Genomic DNA, 17,500 nt, shown 5'->3' with positions numbered 1-17,500 from the left:
GTGGAGAGAGTGATGAACGTGAGGACGATTTGTTAGTAACTCGTTGACAGAAGGAACGACTTCTTTTTTGTTTCCTACCAACATACAGCGGCGTGTTGGATAGTTTAGTCGGTAGATGCATTTTGGTCTGTCTTATAGTAACCGGATTCTGTGCAGACTGACTGGTCGGTATTGTCTGTTGCAGACGATCATCTCTATGTCAGCTGTCTGTCTACTTGTTTGTCTGATTGTTGGTTTGTTGTCAATCCATTCATCTGTCTGTCTGTCTGTCTGTCTATTTGTCTGTCTGTCTGTCTGTCTGTCCGTCTGTTTGTCAATCCATTCGTCTGTCTCTGTCTGTCTATTTGTCTCTCTGTCTGTCTGTCTGTCCATCTGTCCATCTGTCTGTCTGTCTGTCCATCTGTCTGTCTGTTTGTCAATCTATTCGTCTGTCTATTTGGCTGTCTGTTTGTCTCTGTCTGTCCATCTGTCTGTCTGTTTGTCAATCCATTCGTCTGTCTGTCTTTGTCTGTCTATTTGGCTGTCTGTTTGTCTCTTTGTCTGTCCATCTGTCTGTCTGTTTGTCAATCTATTCGTCTGTCTCTGTCTGTCTATTTGTCTCTCTGTTTGTCTCTGTCTGTCCATCTGTCTGTCTGTTTGTCAATCCATTCGTCTGTCTGTCTTTGTCTGTCTCTGTCTGTCTGTTTGGCTGTCTGTTTGTCTCTCTGTCTGTCCATCTGTCTGTCTGTTTGTCAATCCATTCTTCTGTCTCTCTCTGTCTGTCTGTGTGTCTGTCCATTCGTGCGTCTGTATGTCTGTCTGTCTGTTTGTCTGTCCATCTGTCCGTCTGTCTGTCTGCCTGTCTCTGTCTGTCCATCTTGTAGCAACTAAAGACAAAAACCTTCAAACATCCACAAACACATAAGCAGCCTACCACATGTCCTTAGAGATGGCATATCCTTGACATCATCCGTTTTGAAAAGAATGTGATCAAACTCGTCCTAAAGAGAAATCATACAGAAGTGAACACGATAATAACAAATGGGCAGAAGATATGCTATAACAGATAAAATAATAAATAATACTAAAAACAATTAAAAATAAAATAAAAATAAATACAAATAATAAATAATACTAAAAATAAGTAAAAATAAAGATAAAATAAATATAAATAAAAAAATAAATAAAAATAGTAAATAATACTAAAAATAAAAAAAAATAAAAATAAAAATAATAAATAATACCAAAAGTAAATAAAAATAAAAATAAATATAAATATAAATAAATAAAAATAAAAATAAAAATAAATAAAAATAAATAAAAATAAATAAAAATAAGTAAAAATAGTAAATACCAAACAGTAAGAAGTAACAAAAGCCGCTTATAGCCTAGTGGTTAGAGTTCTGGTTCTCTGACCATGATGGCCTGGGTTCAATCTCGGGCTATGAGGTGACAGCAATATAACAAAACGAGTCTGTTGGTTCTTTCTCACTGTTTATTTGTCTATGAGAATCAGTGCTTCCTGGTAGTCATTGATATCTACTGGGCATGCTGTTCAGAGCTGGCGAAATCTTCGTAAAGCAAGCTATTGATAAGTCAGTTACTAGCACCATATGGATTACACAGAAACATGTACCTCTCTGGGACTTACCTGCCGGGTTGGTGGACCCAGTTGAGGGTAAATACCCCACTTACCCTACTTAGAGGGTGATGACAACATAAAAATAACAAAAATTAATAAAAATTATAAAACCTAAATTCAATTTTTTTAATTTTCTAACAGACAGTCAAGTGATAGCACACATAAGTGAACACACTAGACAAATGTAGATGGACCTGCATACTTTCCTTGTTTGAAATTAAGAATGACGAAAGTGAACTCACCGTACTGGTTTCTGCAGGATGAATGTGGAACGTCTCGTTGCCATCGTAAACTAATCCTCTGTAATCACATCACAACAGAGTATAGTGAGAAGACGAGAGAAAAACAATGGTTAAATAGTAGTCCTTGTGCAATCGATTCAGATATCTAGACATTGACAAACATAAACTGTTGTCTGACTCTGTCTGTCTGTCTGTCTTTGTCTGTCTGTCTGTCTGCTGTCTGTCTGTATGTCTGCTGTCTGTCTGTATGTCTGCTGTCTGTCTGTATGTCTGCTGTCTGTCTGTATGTCTGCTGTCTGTCTGTATGTCTGCTGTCTGTCTGTCACATTTATTCAAATGTTTATCTATCATACATTTTCACAATGCAAGCAACTATTATATGCCATCCAATTACTATCAGTGTTCAACAAACTCAAAAACAAATTTGAAGAAACTAAAAAACCCCAAAAGCAGCTATACTACATGCAAAGCCCTCAGTATTAGCTAGTGGCTAAAGTACTGAGTGGCATAAAAGTCACATCTGTTGTCTCTAGTCAATGAAGATGACTTCTTGGAGATGACGTTCGCGTTGCACTTTTGGAGTTGGACTAAAAAGCGTTTGCTCCAAAAGTCAATAACCTCTGCTGCATTTAGTCTTCCAACTTCATCCAATGACTTCTTTGCTTTTTTTAAAAAGAATTTCCATGCATCAATCCCCATGCTCCAAAGTGTTTCATAACTAATGGAACCTGTCTGTCTTGTGTGTGTGTGTGTGTGTGTGTGTGTGTGTGTGTGTGTGTGTGTGTGTGTGTGTGTGTGTGTGTGTGTGTCTGTGTGTGTGTGTGTGTGTGTGTGTGTGTGTGTGTGTGTGGTGTGTGTGTATGTGTGTGTGTGTGTGTGTGTGTGTGTGTGTGTGTGTGTGTGTGTGTGTGTGTGTGTGTGTGTGTGTGTGTGTGTGTGTGTGTGTGTGTGTGTGTGTAACCATGTAGCAAAGCAGCCAAAGCCAATACTATCCCCAACCAATCTAGTTTATCAGCCCTAACCCAATGTTTAATCTTCTGTGAGAGCATGGCATGACAACATTATGTGGCTGCTATCATCTCATTAAGTTAGGTTAAGACAAGACTTCTCGTTCTGACTACAATGTGGTTAACCATAAGGGAATAAAATACCTCAATCAATAAACAAGAGCTGTAGTGTTTGAGTGTCACCATAGCAACTAATATACAAGCTATGAGATCACTAATAGTTATGCAGCCTAATGATTACTCGTGGTCACAAAACATCAATTAGTGGGTAGAGAAACTGCAACCTTATTCTCATCATCACAAGTTACATGAAGCAAGAAATCAAAAGAGATGTGATAAGGTGGCAATGCAAGACTTCTATAGATGTACAGTACTATCAGTATGAAGCCAAGGTGATCAACCAAAGATAATTTGGTTGACTGAGACTCCATCACTCTTCAGTGACAAACAATGCAATTATGCCATGCAGCACCTCGATGATGTCACTCCTGTCTACCTGTAGATAGACATGTAGGTGTCCATTTGCTTGTGTCATTGATGGCCACTGAAGAGGTGGGTTGTCATTATGCCAGCCAAACATCCTGATACCCATTGCACAAGATTGATAAAACTAGTGTTACTGACATCATTCTCCTTGGTACACATTTGAGAACCTACCCTTACCCACAGAAGAACAAGAGAGTTGAGATATTCTATAATAAGTAACCACCACATCACAGAATGTCTGCAAGTCCTTGCAAAGATGACAACATTCCAACTGAAATTGGACATTCTATGTCTCTGTGTTCAAACCAGCAAAACAGTAAAACTGCACTCTGCCGTTAAGTCAGTACCCTGTACCATAATGTGTTAGGCTTATATCTTTTACACTAGAAAACCTAAATGTCCAGGAAATGAGTATGCCAGTGTGAATGGTTAACCATTTACATGTAGTACTACTTGTCAACAACCTGTAATAGCAAGGTTGTGTGGAAGATGCATTGACTGACAAAATCACAATACTAAGCTAGACAAAACATCTTCAGGCTCACCCAACAAGGCCACTCCAATATAATTCATTGTTTCCCATAACAACAGGGAGCCTTGAAGTGGTTCACTATCATTATTCATTAGGATAAACCAATTAGGTGTTCACAGCATGTTTTAAAAAGGAACTGGAATGATGCCAAGTCCAAGTCCAAGTCTACCTTATCCTTTTCCTCCTTGTTAGCTAATGCACCATATCATATGACATGCTAGGAATGCAGAATAACAAAATGAGAGTTCACTTGAACTGACCACAGGAATGTCTAACATAAAGACGTGAGTTTTAGGACAGAGGTATAGAACTCTGAAGTGACTCAGACTAGCTCACCTTCAGGCAGCAGGCATCTGGTGCCAGTAGACTCTTGACTTCAGTAGTAGTCTTGGCGTGGCTATGGCTATACCTGCTGAGAATGGTCTGGCCACCTCAGCAACCTTAATCCAGTATCCCTAGTACTGTACCTATTTGGTGCAATGGACTATTAGCCCGCAAGGTGCCAACTGGTGGACATTAATACGTGCTATTATTCTATAAGTTTCCTGCATGTGTTCTGTGCTAAAAGTAAAGTGTTGGCACGTGCATGCCCTACAGCAGCTGAGCTTAATTAGTGAATATGAGAGAGGTTTGAGTACACTAGCCCCTAGCTACATTTAGACAAAATAAACTTTCTACTGGAAAGTCTATGAAAGTAATGCAGGCATGGCACTGGAATGTCTATGAAAGTAATCCAGGCATGGCAGTTGGTCTTGAAAGAGATCTGTTTATAAGTTTCCTTTTGTAAACTTTGTGTGGCTATTACTGTAGAAGATATCCATTGACCAAATAAAAGTGAATAGGCGTGACCTCAACAAAGCCCTGATGGCGCCAATGTCCATTCTGGTGCCACAACCTGACAAGTCTTAGACAACAGTCCTTAAAACCTTGACACCATTGTGACAATATTCCATGAAAGGAAAGTCCTCTTGGTTAACAAGCATGCAACTGAAACGTTCAGGATAGTCATTTTGAGGGCAGGAAATAGGAAACAAGGAATCATATTGAAGTGACCTAAGCTCATAATCAAACAAAACGAAGACATAAACACCTTCCAATTAACAACACATTCTAGGATGTAGAAAACGAAAATCATCATGCACACTCAAACAGCACATTTCAATTACAATTGTTGGATAGGTATAAGTGTAATGACATAACAGTTTTTGTATTGCATAAATACCTCAATCCACTGCATGTACTGATGCTAACATGACTGTCTCTCACACCTTCAACTCTGCCATGATAATAGCAATTCGTTGAGTCCTTTGCACAAAACAAAATCGTATTTCCAGTATACAGATGCCATACTGACATGATTCAGAAAGTTAGATATTTCCTACTGACTTGTTTCACTACTTCGTTGCCATGATCATCAAAGTAGGTCAATGCAAAAGTCGGGGAAATGAGACCTCTGTAAATACAAAACAGAAAGAGTGTGTCAGTAGAATCCACAGACAACAGACAGACAGACAGACAAACAGACACATAGACATGTGCGCGCGCACACATGCACGAATGCACGAATGCACGCACGAAAGCACGCACGCACACATGCACACACGCATGCATGCACGCGCACATGCACGTGCACACGCACACGCACACGAACACGCGCACGCGCATGCGCATGCGCATGCGCACGCACGCATGCACACACGCATGCACGCATGCACGCACACACACACACATGCACGCATGCACACACGCACGCACACACACACGCACATGCACATGCACATGCACACGCACACGCACACGCACATGCATGCACGCATGCACGCACGCACGCACGCACGCACGCACGCACACACACACACACACACACACACACACACACACACACACACACTCACAGAAAGATATGCAGAGTGTGTCAGTAGAATCCACAAACAGACAGGCACACAGACAAACAGACACACAGGCACACAGACAGACAAACAGATACACAGACACAGCATGCACACACACACACACACACACACACACACACACACACACACACACACACACACACACACACACACACACACACACACACACACACACACACCACCACCACCACCACCACCACCACCACCACCACCACCACCACCACCACAAAGTAGACAACACACACTAAGAAAACAAGAACTAAATGCAACTGCAGCCATGATCACACATCAACCTGTCACCAACTCAACAAGCACTCATAATCAACACAAACTCAAGCCAAACCACAACCAGCAACCAAACTTCCCTGTGAAGGCAACCAACTTCCATGCCTATCCCAACTAAAACAGCCAAGTGACCGGCTATTACATAACACCATCATCACACTGGCAATGTCATCATCCCACATTCTCCTTACTATTAATTATAGAGTACTAGCCCCTCCCATACGGAACACGGAAAAGGTGGAGCTGCATCTCCATGCCACATTATCTTGAACAACATATCACATTAAATCCATCTCATACTTTCTGCCAACCGTCACTACCAGGCCGACTAACCACCTAGCCTTTTAACCAACCACACAGCGCGCCACAACAGTGCACGTACAACAACACACGACAAGACGCTACTTGCTAATCACAATTGCGACATATCAATTGGCACAAAGCGGTCGAGGCCGCCTCCGCGACACTGATAGTCGCACAACGTTTACTCCACCTGTTCGACAGCAGTCTGATGGTCCACGAACGCGCAGCACCGTGGACATTCACACTGAGTGCTCGCTTGCTTCCCTCCGTCTGCGACAAAACCGAAATCTAGCCGACTGGTCGGACACAGAATGAGACACTTGCGCCTTACCGCGTGCCGAATCGAGCGTTTGAGACGTCCGGAAACAACATAAGCTTGCACTCTGTCGTATTTACTCACGCGCAGCTCGATTGGAAGGCCTAGAAAAATGAAGATGAGTGAATGAGTGAGCACGCGCGCGGAGGCGATCGCGCGTCGTGTTGCTCACTTGCTGCTGACAGCGACCAGCTGATTGCGGTGGAAATCAGTAGCAGGAGAGATGAGGAACCTGTCAGCATCCTTATCTGTTGTGTCGTTACAACGCGTGAACAGCACGATCTAGCAGTCGGCGCAGTCGAGTTTGCCTCGGAGTTATCGTCGGTTGTTAATACGGGTACTCTGACGGGTACACGGTTGTCTTGCATTCCAGGATGTATGTTTGTGTACATGTACTGCAGGGGGCCCGGCCCTCTTAAAACACCAGTATTTTCCCTAACTAGTTGTACGGTATCTGTAGGCGCCTCGCGTTCGTGAGTAACACGTCCAACGGAGTTTTCAGACCGTCTACTGAAACGCCGAGTCCTAGCTAGCCCTTTGACGGGCGTCGACGTGTATTCCCGTCGCCTAGCACGTGGAGGAACACGTGGTAGAAATCCGTTACGCATGGCGATATCGTGAAAGCACGCTAGGGTTGTACAGTCTGTATCGTCTATAGCGTGGGTCTTTGAATGTCGGGTTTCTATTATTATATGCGGTAATTACTATAGACGACTAGAATTTTAAAAACTTTTTCCCTGAAAAAAGAAATAGATGTAGGGATTGTATAAAAAGTAATAGAAACAAGATCTATAGATAATATGAACCAAAGCCAGACATCATGAGTGAATCCTTCCAACCACATTCCCTACATTTTACTTTTATTGGGTTGGAAGGATTCACTCATGGTGTCTGGCTTTGGTTCGTATTATCTAAAGATCTTGTTTCTATTACTTATACAATCCCTACATCTATTTCTTTTTTCAGGGAAAAGTTTTTAAAATTCTAGTTTGGCAAGTTTTTAGAAGTGCGAAAGCACAGCCTACTCCATTAATTAAACAAAGATTTTATTGCCTAACAAAAATACACATTTTCTAAACCATACTTGGTCTACATGTATAGTCTCATATCTCGAGCATGTGGATTTTAGGTTTACAGTGTACTTGCAAATATGTTAAGAGCTATGCAATGTTTGTGTATAGGTGGTTTGAATCAGACGTTACATTTAGTTGCAATAATATCACTAGTAAGTATGAAGCTGTGTTCTACTTGCTTCAGAGCTACGAGCATACGTGCATGTAGTTGTGTGTGTGTGTGTGTGTGTGTGTGTGTGTGTGTGTGTGTGTGTGTGTGTGTGTGTGTGTGTAGATTGAAGAAGGAATTTATGCAGATGATTAGCTGTTAGATCTCCTGCTTGTCTACAACAATTTCTAGATGCATTCTTGCATCATTTTGAAGTTTGTGTCCGGTGGGGTATGAGTATTAGCGTTTAAACAACTAAAGTTCTTGGTGTGGGCAACAAAGCAAGCTCGCATTTCCATTGATGATCATGATCACGTTACAGAATGTTGATGAGTTTGTTATCTAGACCACTTAATTAATTGAAAACGCAAGATTCGGTTAGATAGACTTGTCACTACTATGAGAATCGAGATGCTAGTTTCAGCAGCGTCACCTTTTTCTTCGTCATCATTGTTGGCCATTTGTCATGAACAAAAGCTCGACTTCTACACGCGGCCGGCTTGTACACAGTACGAGGTCTTCGATTTGCGGGAGTTTGGTCTTAAATATAATACGGTAGCACTAGACAACTGCAATAGTATTATCGTAGGCCACACCTCTAGGCTCGTAACAAACGTCACATTCCGAGCAAGCGAGTCGAATCAATTTGCTTTTGCCATAATTCAAATGTTTGAAGGCGTTGGTGTTCCAACTACGGCGAGAAGAGAAATATCGCGTCTGCGATTGCGACGACGTCCAACGTCACTTCTGATTAATTAATTATCCGCACTTCTTGCGTTTGCTCGTGCGATTCAAGAGCGCGATTCTTTGCCTAACTGTAGGCTTTCAGGTTTTCAACCACGAAACGTATCAAGAATTCTTGTCGCCTTGTTATACACGTGTACCCTAGACTGCATCAAGCAACGTAGCAAGAGCTTGTGATTGGCTGCCTGGCCATTGTTTGTTAACAATGGCTTACAACAATTGCGGTTGAACGTAAGTAGGGTAGCAGGTTCAAATCCATTCTGAAAATGGTTTTTTCTTAGATGTTTCTTTTTTCTATGATCAAAAGAATACAGGTCGGCTTATTCTACGTCGTTTCCCGAAGTTTTAGCTTTAGATATGCCGTAGTCAAGGAGTTATGCGTGACGAAGGAGAAGAAGAAGAAGAAGAAGAAGAAGAAAGAAGACAAAATCCAGCAAAAATTCCGAAATTGACGACCGATTTTCTCCTTCTGAAGACAAGCTGAGATCAATTCAGAAGTAGTCAAGCGTAGTTGAACTTGTAAGGTTATCTATCTGTCGTTTTCAAGATATTTAACCGCATTCTAAGGTGATTTCTGAAGATCTAAAATATGACCACGCCCACACAAGCTGGTCAATCCCTACATACAGGGTACTAGAAGTGCAAACCCTCGGCTGGTATGCACCTTGATTGCATTCTCCTCGCTAGTGGAACAAAAAGCACGTGCTAAAACACGTGAAGCGCGCGCGAGGAGAGGACTGGGTACGAGTCTAGGGAAATATTACTGTTTACTCAACGACACTTCGGCTACATGTACTAGGCGGTAAATCTTACCACTTACCGTAAAACAAAAATGAATAGAGACGCACTAGCGTACTTACAGGTCAGCCGAGCCGCTTCGTCCGACAAACAGACGCTGTCATGGACAATATTAATGCACGTTCCCCTTCGCAAATTCCCGTCAAGCGCCAAATTTCTGTTGAAGACGACACTAGTGATCTTTGCAACAACACCACGGCCGCTCAGCCACGTACACCGAAAATTCAAGCTGCTAGACTGCAGAGCCACTATGCAGAAACAGTGTGAAACAAGCAAAATGTTAGAAGTCAGGTACAGCTACACACCCTCGCTCCTGGTTGTTGTTGGGGAGACATACACGTGCAAATGTAAACTATAGGCGTTGCTTCTATGTGCTAAACCCTTAAAGCAAAGGACTAAACACCATGTACAGGACGGACGGGCGATGGCTGAATTCTCGTTAGCAGCTACCAAAGAAAGAGAGGTGGAGCCTCATGACGACATCACGTTCGTCTATTGGTCGGTAATGACACCACTTCTCGTCTATTGGTCGGAATAGCTCATTTGCATCTGTGCTAACCAACTATATATACGGTCGGTCGTCCGGTCATCGAACGACTACTATACTCGAGCCCGGAAATCCGGGCCTCGGGTAATCACGAGTCGTACGACTCCTTGGTCGAAAGTCGTACAACTCTTACATCGCAAGTCGATTCTTACCATACGACGTGTTGCACAATCTAGCGCAACGGGCAAGGCAGTTGCTTGTCACACTTTAATCTAGCGCACGCGGACAAGACACATGCTTGTCACACATGTTTGCTACAGTTCGCGAGTGCTCTCTGGAATCTCATCGTTGTAGTAGAGGTTTCTTCTCGCTCGCTAGTTCTTGCTGGTCGAATCCTGTTGGTACGCTGCTCTTGTCGTTAAAATGGTCCATAAGAGAGTCAAGAGAGTCAGTCTGACTGTTGAGAGAAAGCTTGAAGTGCTTGAATATGCTGAGAAAAACCCGAAAGCCAACCAAGAAGACATTGTTCATTATTTCTCCATCTCCCAGCCCACAGTGTCGACCATTCTGCGCAAGAAAGATTCCTTGCTGGCACTAGCTTCCAAGGGATCGAGGAGTGTATAGAGAAACCGGTCCATACGCTGCAATATTCTGGAGAAGGGCATGGAAGCATAGTACGCCGCCTGCAAGGAGAAATCCCCGAATTCCATCAGTTACGATTTGCTTATCACAAAGGGCAAAGCCATCGCTAAAGAACTGCAACGAGCTGGTCTTGCTGATGCCAAAGATGTTCCATCGAGTGACGCTGGCTGGAAGAGCTACGTTCAGCAGTTCCTGAAGAAACGGAGCATAACTTCCAAACGTCATCATGGAGAGTCTGCTGATGCAGACACCGCTGCTGCGTGCAATTTCTTTGATGGTGTCTGGCCAGGGTTGTTTAGTAGCTTGAGTAACGATCCCTCTTACGTGTTCAACATGGACGAGACGGGTCTGTTTTGGAGAGCTCTTCCTCGTAGAACGCTTGCGCGGGTGAGTGAGAACGTCAAGGGCAGCAAGGTGTAGAAGGATAGAATCACGTTTGCAGTGGCAACATGCATGGATGGGACTTGGCTGCCTCTACATGGCATTGGAACCGCTAGGATGCCTCGTGCTGTGGCAGCTGCTCACACCACTCCAGCTAACGCTCTTGCTGGTCGCTGGACAAGCAACAACAAAGGGTGGATGACAGAGACTGTCTTCTGCGATTGGCTGCTTGAGTTCAATCGGCTGTTTCGCCGCAACTGCAAGACAATTTTTCTGTTGGTAGACAACTGTCCAGCACACAAGTGTGAAGCAATTCAAGACAGCCTTGATTATGTCGATGTTGTGTTTCTTACAGCCAACACGACCAGCATTATTCAGCCATGTGATGCTGGCTTATTAACGCATTCAAGCTGAACTACCGCCGCCTGATGCTTAGGAAAGTTGGCGGGCTAGTTGATAATCCCACCATTGAAAAGCTGGACACCAAGGCCCTGAAGAAGAACATCGACATGCTCCACTGCCTCCAGTATGCAAAAGATGCTTGGCAATCTGTCACAGAGACCACTGTTCAGAATTGCTGGAGGAAGGCTGGGTTCTCTGCTGAGACAGGGGCGTAGCGTCCAGTCCGACCGGTCCGGCCATGGCCGGACCGGTTTTTGAAATATGCACTTTCGCCAGACGCTCAATGGCATCAACTTCCGTTTTAAGGGTATAGCCGATTAAATAAGTAATATATTTCTGCTCATGCAGTACTTTGTGCGTCGGCCTTGCGTTCTCCAGACGTCAGTTGAAGGTACTGTACAGGCTCGGAGACCCAGCCGATTCGCATTTTTGGAAAGTTCGATTAAGGTTATGAGCAGCAATAAGTATCAGTTTTAGAATTAGACATGGCTGTCATTATAGTTCTCGTTAATTAAAGTTGTCCCGCCCATCTACTAGCGTGCGCTACATTGTCCAGCCCACTAGCGCGCGCTAGGCCGGACCGGTTTTCATTTACTTCCTACGCCCCTGTGAGATGCAAGCCACTGAGGACAACACTGTCCCCGAAGTCCAGTCTCAGCTTGCCCAGGACATCTGAGAGCTTTCGGAACTTGACAAGGATGCATCCGTCTACATGCAGCCATCTAAAAACGCAGAGCAAATTGTGCAGGTCATTGCTGAGGAGTTGAGCAGCAACGAAGCTGAAGCTGAAGCTGAACCTGAGGATGGCGATGACGAGAGCGGTGCCAGTCCCACTGCAGCCGTCCAACCATCCACATTGGAATTGTTCCAGGCTTTGGATGCATTGCGCTGTTGTCTGTATGCTGGAAAAGCTGACGATCATCTTCACCACCATGTTGCGGAGATTGAGAACTTCCTCCTTTGTCTCAGAAGGCTCCGAGAGCACAGAAAACACCGCTCACTCAATTCTTCTCAAATCAGTAATGTTTGACTGAAGAAAATGTACATACACGTACAGTACATGTATTGTATTGCTCTTTTCATTGAAAGAAGCAAGTGTGCAGAATGTGACTCCACTATTACTGTATCGGATACTTTAGAGGTACTGGAAAAGGTCCTTTTGCATAGAAAATCCACCATTATAAGCAGTATATTACAATAACCGATAATTATTGTATATAATAATAATATGTATTGAGTGAGTAATGTTTTGATTATGAATATTGAACATCCTATTCCAATATCCGATGTACTACCTTATCCGGTCACCCTAGAGACGATACAGACTGTATACGGGAGACGTAGAGCTTGTCATAGCTGTTCTTTGATTGGCTGTAGTACCTGCGTTGCTATGAACGCCTAAGGCATGTAGGTTGACCGCACCTAGGCCGCCATTTTGTTGCGTCGTGGCGTCAACTAGGAATTGCGCATCCTTGGCGCGTGCTAGAATAATTTCCCGGCTAGATGGAAGTGAGAGTGATGGTGATGACGACGTAGCAGGACCTTCAAGAGGTAGACGTGGTGAGATTTCAAATTTGTAGGCCGTCGGTCTTCGCGCGTGGGAAAGGAGTCTTTCCGTTGACATAGCTGACCCCTTTTTCGATGCAAGTGTGCACACAGTACCTGAACACAGTTCTGACGACGATCTCAACTCAGATCAAGAAAGACGAAAACGTCCTCGTCGACAAGAGGTGCTGCGACTTCCGCTCTTCGCTCTGAGCTTGCAGAGCAGCTAATTGGTGGCCACTGCACAAGAAAGGCACCAGGTCCAAAGAGGGATTTTAGTGTAGATAGGCTAAATCCAGAGATGGGTCATCCTGCTCGTACCGAAGGTGTAAGTAGAAGATGTAGGTTGTGTTCAACTAGGGGTCAGCGTCATGAGAGTAGAGTCAAATGTGTTAGTTGTAATGTCTTTTTGTGTATTTGTGGTGAGAGGAATTGTTTTTACGATTTTCACACTGTGAAGAACTTGAACGTTACAGTATTACATTTTACTGAGTGTTTTTTATGGTCACATACTGGTGTTTGTTCGCTTTTAGTGTATCCATAGCAATGAAGTTGTTGTCATGGCAGTTATGTTGCTAAGATTTTTGTGTCAAAGTCAGATGTATTTTTACTGAATTTTGGTAATTTTTTGAATGCCGGCTATAGATCGTACTTGAAAAGTTTGGAATTTAACAATTTTGGAAAGTGTTTCCATGGAGATAAATACGTCCATATCTTAATTCACCAACTCTTGCTGATTCTGCCAGTATATGGTTGCTAGGTGGTTTGAGAGATTAGAGTAGTACAATTTGAGTTTTCCCGCGTCTTCCGGAACTGCGCGCGATATTTCCGGTTTGAGATCCGCTGGTGAAAGGGCTAGACAATACGTATTTGTTGAAACCCTAGCTGTCATGGAAGTAAACATGCAAACTTCCTACTAGTTTAGATTACGTATATAGACCTGGTATAGGTAGTCGTCGTTTTGCGATCGTGATCAAGACAATTGAAATGTACAATCTAGGTATGCACTCAGTTCCGTTGTAACGACAGTGGTATGGTATTTACTGACATAGAAATTGATATCAGCAAACATTGACTATCAACAGTGTTAGATGCAGCACGGTGTAGTAAAAGATTGATCATACTGTAAGTATGGAACGTGTGAACAGTTGACTGTAGGTGGCATTCAACTCCTGAAGGTGTTTCTTGGTTGTCACGTACACACAGTCCCTAGCTACAACACAAAAGGATGAGGCGACGGAAGTCCATGAAGCTTTTTCGTCGCCGTTTGCTCACTTAAACGAATCGTTCTTAGACTCATCTGTAGTTGGACACGGCAACGATTTCTTAAGGTAGGTCCTATCATGAAACGTGGTCGTGGGGAGAAATTTGAGATTTGTGTACACACACACACACACACACACACACACACACACACACACACACACACACACACAAACACACACACACACACACACACACACACACACACACACACACACACACACAAACACCAAAAGGTCGATGGAGAGCCCTATAGGACCACGCCACTTTCTGTTGTGCGACCCGGATTAGAAGCCTCGCTACGCTCGGCAATCAACAAAGCAATACGACGGTAATCCACTTTGAGATTTTGGATTGTTAATTTCGCGTGCAGGCACCGCCCGCTCTCCGCAAGAGGGGCGACTACTCTAAGTTACTGGCATGCCAATGAAGAAGCACTGTAGTGCTAAACCCTCGGTTGCTAGCTAACTTAGTAACTATCGTAGTAGATGTGACGCAGTAACACTCATCATCCGTGCGTCATTGCAACACTCATTGGCGACGTCCGCTTGTGACAATGAGCGCATGCGCAGTAGGCGTGGTGAGTCGTTGAGTCGTTTGTACGACGTACCCTAGCGCTTCCGCACCTAGTAAATAAAGCTTTCAGACTATCACCACTTTCTCTGAGACTGCGACCATCACTGCATGCAGCCTAGCGAAAGGTTAGCCTCGTACCCAGACCCTCTTGCGCGCCCGGAGAAGAGTTAGCCTTGACCTCTCAGACCGGTGGAGCGCCAATTAAAGAGACAAACAGACAAACAGAGAGACAGACAAATAAACAGACAGATAAACAGACTGACAAAGACACAAACTAATAGACAAACAGACAGGCAAACTGACAAACACAGAGAGGACAAACAGAAAGACAGACAGACAAACAGACAGACAGACGGACAGACAGACAGACAGACAGCTAGTGAACGTCTCTCGGAACGTACAGCCTGTGCACATTGAAAAAAACAAAAAATTCGACGGCATTAATTGCCTACCAATGTGTACATTCACCACAATTCCACGGCAACTACCACAACAACGGCAATGACAGCCCCAGCTATAGCACCACCGTTGCCTCCCCCACCTAAACAACAATCACCGACCGTTTTCAAACAATTGTATTGACACATATTGTATTGTCTTGTGTACCGCTTTCAGATGGTGGTATGTTGTCGTCGATGCCTCCATTTCCCGACTGATCTCCCCCACCTAAACAACAATCACCGACCGTTTTTCAAACAATTGTATTGCCACATATTGTATTGCCTTGTGTACTGCTTTCAGACGGTGGGAAGTTGTTGTCCATGCCTCCATTTCCCGGCTGATCACACAAGGGAGGCGCCCACTTGTCATCACAATAGCATTTGAGCACACTGCTGCACACCTAGACAATACTTACTTTTAATCGTACAAGCGCAACACGAAGACATCAAAGCAACTGCACCAGACGTCCCCGTCTACCGAAAATAGAAAAGGGGAGGGGCTGGCTGCGCGAGACCCACCCGTGTTTGGAGGGCCACTGGTAGTTTTTTGCGCATGCGCATACCGAGAAATAAATGTCTTCTATTGCTCTGTGCGTATCCATGTCCGAGAGAGCACGCGTTTTGAGAGATGGCAAGATTCTTCGTGTATCTGGGAACTGTAGACTTCGTGAGGTATTGCAGGAGGTTGGATTAGGTGATTGGGTGGACGATGTACACAGCGTGCGAACTGCAACCACAGACACTTCTTCCAAACAAGACGCGGAGTTAGATGATGAGGTACAGCTCCATGCCGAGTCTAGGCGTCGATCGTGTACTTTCTTTCGAGGCATCGGCAGAGCTGCCAACTCTCCCGCATTTGGGACCCTTCTCCCGCCTACCCTCATTTGGCATCAAATCTCCTGCATTCTGACCATTGGTGGGTGTAACCAGAATGATGGGAGTGCCTGTTCTGTGTAGCTGTACCCTACAGTTTTAGTACATGCATGTGTACGCACATACTTGATATCCCAACATCAATTTCTATGTGCCAGCCCCTCTCTTCATCCGGCTCTTTCATAACATATTTAGTCAAAATACTGACATAGAAGGAGGAGTCGGTCAGAAGTGGAAAAGAGGGAGGGGCTGGCTACCTGATTACCATATGTATTGCTAGAAAAACCATCGAAAAAGGCCACAAGAAAATAGAATCCAGAACATCCCAACTAGCCACGAGAATGTGCATGTACTTTGTTCTTAGATTTTACAACAGGCAGTAGTACGTACAGTACAAGTTCTGTGTTTAATTAATTAACAATTATGTTTAGTAATTGGTGTTGATACTGTGTGTCGCTAATTAGGCACATTAATCAATCGGTTATACATTTCTTGCATAATAATAAAATTAATTAATGGCTTCTACTCCAACCGGGCATGCAAATACTTAAATTTTGATGATTAGATATTATTTATATATATTATTTATATATTATTTATATATTATTTATATATATTATTTATATATATTATTTATATATATTATTTATATATATTATTTATATATATTATTTATATATATTATTTATATATATTATTTATATATATTACTACATCCATGCCCCGTCCTTCGTAGGGGCAAGATACTGTAGCGTTCTGACGGAAATGGACAAGTCACGTGCAATCTTAGTTGCGAGGTTGGATTTGGCGCAAATGCAATCAGAATTTGAAGAGAAACGAAAGCGCTAGAAGAATAAGTTCCATCGGCAAGAAATATTTGATTGCTCGAAGCTTTGCGAAGGACGACGACACGTACAGTCTACACAGGACTGGTGTGGGGTGTGTTCGAATAAACTTTAATGTGTAGCGTTTGCGTCATCGAGAAATTTTACGCGTGGGTCGATCCCTCGAGAGGGGACCCGGTGCATAATTTTTTAATTTTGTTACGAAAACCTTCCCCTTCGCGTGCCGAGTATGCGTGCCGATTTCGGTTGCGAACGGACAAAAGACGTGGCTGCCAAACGCGAACACACACACACACACACACACACACACACACACACACACACACACACACACAATTTGAGCTTAATATATATAGATTTACTTATTGCGATATATATTTATTGATATTAAACGCTATTGTAGGCGTGTCCAAAAATTAAACTCCCGCATTTTTTCTTGCACACGCACGCATTTTGACACTGCTAGGTTGACAGGTCTGCATTGGTCAGAAACAGAATGTATGTCCAGTCTAACATCTGACAGATTTGAGAGAAGTGCTTTCGATGTGCTGATGTCGTTGGCTGTAGAGAAGGTGTTG

At 43.5% G+C, this 17,500-nt stretch overlaps 2 protein-coding genes across 7 annotated transcripts in view; both read right to left on the bottom strand.

Annotated features, from left to right (window-relative positions):
* LOC134197041 (disintegrin and metalloproteinase domain-containing protein 12-like) overlaps positions 1 to 7,024 on the bottom strand; it is a 16,440-nt gene extending 9,416 nt beyond the window's left edge. The window contains exons 1-8 of the mRNA XM_062666282.1: positions 6,878 to 7,024; positions 6,721 to 6,809; positions 6,580 to 6,659; positions 5,275 to 5,341; positions 5,111 to 5,193; positions 1,864 to 1,921; positions 914 to 980; positions 1 to 74 (exon numbers count right to left, since the gene is read on the bottom strand). The exon at positions 1 to 74 is cut by the window's left edge and continues 6 nt beyond it. Of these exons, the coding sequence (XP_062522266.1) occupies positions 1 to 74; positions 914 to 980; positions 1,864 to 1,921; positions 5,111 to 5,193; positions 5,275 to 5,341; positions 6,580 to 6,659; positions 6,721 to 6,809; positions 6,878 to 6,947 (588 nt within the window). The 5' untranslated portion in view covers positions 6,948 to 7,024. The remainder of the gene's footprint in view (positions 75 to 913; positions 981 to 1,863; positions 1,922 to 5,110; positions 5,194 to 5,274; positions 5,342 to 6,579; positions 6,660 to 6,720; positions 6,810 to 6,877) is intronic.
* Positions 7,025 to 14,049: 7,025 nt separating this feature from the next.
* Positions 14,050 to 17,500, bottom strand: part of LOC134180846 (disintegrin and metalloproteinase domain-containing protein 12-like) — a 20,772-nt gene continuing 17,321 nt past the window's right edge. The window contains exons 24-28 of one of the 6 annotated variants that reach the window (XR_009970042.1): positions 15,488 to 15,605; positions 15,371 to 15,430; positions 15,217 to 15,305; positions 14,201 to 14,263; positions 14,050 to 14,138 (exon numbers count right to left, since the gene is read on the bottom strand). Coding sequence is in view for 3 of the 6 variants with exons in the window: in XM_062648034.1 (XP_062504018.1) it covers positions 15,229 to 15,305; positions 15,371 to 15,430; positions 15,488 to 15,605 (255 nt within the window). In the remaining 3 variants the exon portion in view is untranslated. Of the gene's footprint in view, positions 14,139 to 14,200; positions 14,264 to 15,140; positions 15,306 to 15,370; positions 15,431 to 15,487; positions 15,606 to 17,500 lie in introns of those variants that run through there. The other 5 variants (XM_062648034.1, XM_062648044.1, XM_062648052.1 and 2 more) reach the window with 5 other exon arrangements.

This window comes from Corticium candelabrum, chromosome 1, assembly GCF_963422355.1.
Source record: "Corticium candelabrum chromosome 1, ooCorCand1.1, whole genome shotgun sequence".
NCBI lineage: Eukaryota > Metazoa > Porifera > Homoscleromorpha > Homosclerophorida > Plakinidae > Corticium > Corticium candelabrum.
The sequence above is the reverse complement of the archived record's forward strand: the minus strand, read 5'-3'. Positions and strand labels throughout refer to the sequence as shown.